Source organism: Triticum aestivum, chromosome 3A (genome assembly GCF_018294505.1).
Source record: "Triticum aestivum cultivar Chinese Spring chromosome 3A, IWGSC CS RefSeq v2.1, whole genome shotgun sequence".
NCBI classification, from domain to species: Eukaryota; Viridiplantae; Streptophyta; class Magnoliopsida; order Poales; family Poaceae; genus Triticum; species Triticum aestivum.
The window spans coordinates 44,130,339-44,136,032 of NC_057800.1; the positions used below are offsets into that span (position 1 = coordinate 44,130,339).

At 40.4% G+C, this 5,694-nt stretch overlaps 1 protein-coding gene and 1 long non-coding RNA gene across 2 annotated transcripts in view; one reads left to right on the forward strand and one right to left on the reverse strand.

Moving 5' to 3' along the window:
* Positions 1-1,274: 1,274 nt before the first annotated feature.
* On the forward strand, positions 1,275-3,466 carry LOC123060119 (uncharacterized). Its single transcript, XR_006427789.1, has 6 exons — positions 1,275-1,485; positions 2,079-2,130; positions 2,233-2,666; positions 2,741-2,932; positions 3,014-3,121; positions 3,203-3,466. It is a non-coding gene; the product is annotated as an uncharacterized lncRNA (long non-coding RNA).
* Positions 3,467-4,641: 1,175 nt separating this feature from the next.
* The window catches only part of LOC123060118 (uncharacterized), a gene marked incomplete in the record, with an annotated part of 7,275 nt that continues 6,222 nt past the window's right edge, over positions 4,642-5,694 (reverse strand). The window contains 2 exon segments of the mRNA XM_044482689.1: positions 4,642-5,167; positions 5,261-5,296. Of these exon segments, the coding sequence (XP_044338624.1) occupies positions 5,059-5,167; positions 5,261-5,296 (145 nt within the window).

Sequence of the window (5,694 nt, forward strand, 5' to 3'; positions counted from 1 at the left end):
CGTCCGTCGTCGGGTGCCTTGCCGGCTGCGTAGGGCATAGGTCAATCTGGATGCCTGGAGGGCCGGTACAGGTTTTTTTTGTTTCTGTGCAGTTGAACAACCCATCCGGAGATTACGTGATGTTTCCCTTGTAAGCCTTGATTTTTCCTAGGTGGACTAAAAGTTTTTCACGGAACATGGGAGGGCGGTTTTCGTCTGCCCTTGTTGGTGAATAATGATGCACCTATGAAAAGTAACTCATCCCTGTAACTGCGAATCTCTGGCCCCATGCTTTCATTTGATTTGTATTAGGCCCCACATTATTTTTGGTTTTATTTATACCCAAGCACATTAAATTAATTGAGTTATTTTCATAATACATTTTATACAGAAATATCGTGTTAAGCTCATTGGAACATTTCTTAGATTTTGTGTATTCTTTCCTTTACCATTTTGTACAGACAAAGCTTAAACCTTTCTGTAAAGAAATATAATTCTTGTGTCCTTTCTCTTGCCAGTTTATTGTACCATCAGTGGTCGTGCTAGATAGGAGGGGAGGAAGTGCTTTTAGTTATGAGTTTGCTAACCCGGCGGAATCTAATATACTTCCAATCGTTTTGTCCATCCTTTCACTAGAACAAGCTCAAAATCCCCGCAATTTTTTTTGCTCGAATTGTTTCAGTAATGTGTCAAGTGTTTTCATAAGCATTTAAAATCGATGTTTTGTTCAAATGGAAAATGCCCCCAATCTCTTCTGGATGGTGGATGATTGTTTGCAAAGCATGTAGACACGAGCGAAGGAAAGTGAGAAGTCTCGTCTGGTGAATATGGAAGGAAATGGACCGTGGCAAATCATGCTTTACTAGCCAAAATACCCCCATAAAAAGTAGAGTATGGAATAAGATTTTGAGTAAACGATTCCATATGTGAAGGATTATCCTAAAAATGGTAATTCATGATGGAAAGAGTGAATAAAAATGCATGACATTTTTATTTAATTTTCAGGGGAAAATATTAATTTGATGAAAAATGGTACTCCCTCTAATCTAATAGAAAAAATGTGTCGTGCTTTTTTTGGATCGGATGGACTATCTTCTTTTGAGACAAAGCATTTGCTTTTTTAGGTGAGAGAAAATCCATATAACCTTTTTTAATTTTTCTAGGGGTTATGTAACCTTTTTTTTAAAAAATTAAGGGGTATATAACCTTTTCAATTAAGGGAGAGAAAATGGATGGCCAAGAAAATAAAGAAGTCCCAGTGCGGCGTTCCCAAAGCCCAGTCCAGCCCAGCTCGCTTACCTGAGCTTTCAGTTTCAGCGTAGGCCTCTCCTATCCTCTCCTTCTTGACCGCCGTAAAAATTTCGCTAGCCCTAACCCTCCTCCGCCTCCCCCTCACCCCCTGCCCCCGACCGCGCCGCCTCCGCCTCTGCCGCCGCGGCATATCCAGCCTTCTGCGGCGACCTCCGAGTGTCTCATACGCTCTAGATCCGTCGACCTGAACCAATTGTAAGCAGTTTAAGACTCGAGTCCTCCAGTATTTTGTCAACGTGTTGCTAAGTCGACCGGGCTTTTAGTCGTGCCTGCTTGCATTGATTTCCTTGCCTCGATGTAGCTGTCCTATTGTTTGCCGTCCCTGCTGGCATCTTGCTTTCACCTGATTTTGCTTTTTCTAAATCTTCTTATACTTATATATCACGATGTTTGCCATGTTTTCATTCTGATGGAATGGGGGGATTAAATCTTTACAAAGTTTTGTAGAAAACAACGCAGAGCGAAATCTGCTGCATCCGTAGCCTGGTGGTTGCTAATCTTGTAGTGTTATAGTAAGATGGTATTGCAGCAGATTCTGTAGTTCAAGTCGAAATATATAAACTACTACTCCCTCCATTCGGAATTACTTGTCGCAGAAATAGATGTATCTAGATGTATTTTTAATTCTAGATACATCCATATTCGAGACAAGTAATTCCGAACGGAGGGAGTACTTAGTAAGAATTCCGTGGGTAGACAGCGAAACTGATAACTGGTTTTATGGCTGGGGCTCTTGATGAATTAAATCTCATATGCATTTCTTCTTTTCTTTTGCTGTTAATGTACAGATTCGTGTGAGGCACTGCAGAATATAAACTAAAAAGTCTTACCATGGCTCAGGTGAATATATTGTCATTTTCTCTCCTTTTTTTTGTATGTTTTTCTTTCAGTCAGTTCTCTTACCATGAAAGCTAATGTCTAACAACCGTTTTTATGTTTTAGGATGCTGTTGCACTTAATGGACTAAATGGCGACCGTCATAGGCAGTTTCGTAGGTCTGTGATACCGATTCTTATGTATAATCGGGAAGGTGAAAATCCAAATAAACCAATTTCTGTTATTTCGGGCATAGTCACGGTCTCTGGTGGAGGGTTTTGCCACATAATAGCATACAAGGGGTTACTTTTTCCCCCAGAGGCACACAAGTACAGATATGAAATTGTTTTTCCCAATGATATGAGGGTAGACCTTGAACACCTCGGCGTGGAAAGACATGGTCTTTTGGCTGGTTTCTATTGTCATGTTCCTGTTGAAACTGTAGATGCTGTCCACTTTGGTATTCAAACTACGAGGAACCAAGAACTTAAGATGTATGGATATCAGGTTGATAATGTATCAGGGCGATTACAAAATGATCTAACTGATGGCTATCTGACGTAAGTTTTTTGCACAATGTAATTGAATTGTCAATGTTTTGTTTTTGTTTCTATTCTAATATTTCTGTAAATAGTCATGTAGAGGAACAATATCAAGAGTTCAGACATGATTGTACACCTTCATTTTTTTCTCGAAGAGGATCACCTGTTTTCAATGAGCAAAGGCAACTCGTCGGTATATCTTTTAAGGATATTGGTGTAAAGCCTTGGATATTGGGTATATAACTGCCATTCTTCCAAGATTTTGTGGAGGAGACGATAACATGGTAATGTGTTTTCTGGTATCATTATAATGTAATCTTATGTTGTTTGCAATCCTTATTCTTTTTTGTTTATGTTTTGTTTAGCCTATGTCAGATGTCTTAGAACGTATTAGACTTCTTGGAGAGCAAAAATTTGCTATGCCTGAGGATCTGGAGCCTTCTCCTTCTCCCTGAGAATCATATGGCTTGATGGTAGGCATACCACTCTCATTCTGGCATGCATAATCTCTGCCGATTGCCTTATTTTGACATTGCGTAATCATCATTTTGTAGGGCTGCTGTGTGAACTTTGAAGGAAGGCAAGGTGGCCAGAGGATTGTTGTTGGTTTCTTACGTAGCTCTAGCTTCTCCTTGACTGTTTCTAGTAGTCTAGCCGTTTGAACTGTATGTTGCATTTGGTTGGTGTTGTTTCACCGCAAGCTCCTTCACTATATGTAACTATGTGCTCTGCTGTGGTCCAAACTTATGTAGTAGCAGGGCATTATTGTGAAGTGAGATTATCCAATCAAGTTGAGCTATGATCCAGCTTCTCCTCTCCTTCTGATCCATTTATAGTTTTGTGGTTGTTTCCTTTCCCACTTATGTGGATGTCTGAATTCTCTGTCATTCTACATACCTGGTTAGCTATAGGCTTTCCATTCCACATTGTGCTGGTGAAGAAAAAGACTGAAAATAGACATAGACATGAGACACACATGACCATATAATTTAGCTGGCATGTTGAGCTGACTTGGGCAATTAGTGGTTTGGCTGTGAGTCGGTGTGACTGAATGCATAGTTCTGTCAGAGTAAGTGCAGAACCAGTGCTCTAGATTGTCAGATCTGATGTCATTATCATAGATGCTGAAGAAGTGTGGAGAATTCTTTGAGTTGCAGTTCAGATGATATTGTCGCCGAAATGGATGTTACTCAAAACATGTTATCCACCCTGAATACAGAGCTATCTTCAGGGTTCCATTATCATTGAAAACGAGGCTGACACCACAATAGTAGTCTTCAAATACGAGAGGCTGACACCACAATAGTAGTCTTCAAATACGAAAAACGAGTTAAAGCTCCAAAAATATACTAACAGCAAATAACAGAGCATATACTAGCATTAAAGAATTCTCCAAGTGGCATCAAACCTCGCGCAAAGAAACAGAGCGCACGCTAATCGACTGGGTGTCGCGTGAAGTTAGAGAGGTGCTGATTAGGCGGTGATCACCAGATACGTAACGAAAATTCCAAAAGTAAAATATTTCTTGTTCCATTCATGTGATAAGAAACACAGCAGGCATACATAGAAAAGAATTAGGCAAATAGAGTAGGTCGGCGTGTGGGGCAGATGAAGAAACTGTCTTCCATCCTTTGTCTACACTCCCAGGGTGTCAGATATTTCTGCCAAGCGATCACCCCTAAGGCCTTGTACAATGCAATGCACTTAGGGGAGATGCTTGAAAAAATAAACCGGTTGTTCTTAAGCACCGGTGCTTATTTATAGAGAATCGACGCTTAATTAGACACCTCTCCTATAAAGATAAGCACCGATGCTTGAGAAAAAAATCGGTTTATTTAACTAAGCACCTTCACTTAAGCACCTTGCATTGTTCAAGGCCTAACTAGCGCATCCACGAACTTGCCCATGCAACACAAGCAAAGGAAAATTCCAAAAAAAAAAAGGAAAGGCAGACAGACGGCCATCATGCAGCTGACAAAGCAACCAACCAAAATGAACAAGAGCTGCACCAAAGTGCTTAAAAGTTAATGCTGATGAAGCCTATTTGGATCCATGTTTGAGCACAGCAGAATGGAGCTACCGTCTCCTGCTACTCAACTTAGCCTCCAAAAGAATCCGATTGCCAGGATATGCAAATCATCAACCTAGTATTTGGGATCAGACTTGTGCCTTAAAATCACAACCACAGCTGCAAACAAACTTGGTACCAAAAAATACGACAGTCTCCCCAACCCATCTCTTAACGGCTCTAGTTCAGACTAAGTACGTTCGTAAGCTAGTATCTCAGGCTTCAGATTAGGCAAGTTACAAACACTTCATACTTGCTAGACAGAATCGGCTTGTGCTTCAACTGGATCAGCAGCTTGAGGACAAGATAGGGGCACTATGCATCCAGATGCACTTCATCAGGTTAGAATTGTTGCCGCTGCCGATGATATATAATTTCTTCTTCCACATCTATTTCTTCCTCAATCTCGTGCCACTTCGGATAGCACCAAAATGACTTAGGCACGGGCCATCTGTCCAGAGTAAAACATAAATAAGCTGTTAAATAATATTCCTATATAAATAAGCAAGCAGTGTCATTGAAATGTGTAGTGAATAAACAATACCTGTTTGGGCTATCATCATCGTCTCTAGCAACAGTCCTACAAACAGGCCGAAAATAGTTTTACATGCAAGAACAAACACACGCGTATGAGGATAAGATCAAAACCAAGTGACATCAGTTCACTACTTCATATGTCTGAACAGTAAGAGACGAAATGGTTCAACCGCAAAAGCAAATTGGGATTTAAGAACTAGCATGAGTTACAAATTTAAAGTAACCTGAAAATGACAACCAAAACCATCCCATATTTACCATTATAATTCCAGGTTAGAGTGATGCCATGAGTCATACGATACGGTACTTACATAATCACAAATGTACGTACAATCAGACATGCCCAACTGTCGGCCACAACCACAGGACGGTCTTTATCATACCAGTGTCATATGTTATTTACCTTTTTTTTCAAGTTCTGGACAGTGGGCAGACCCCCCC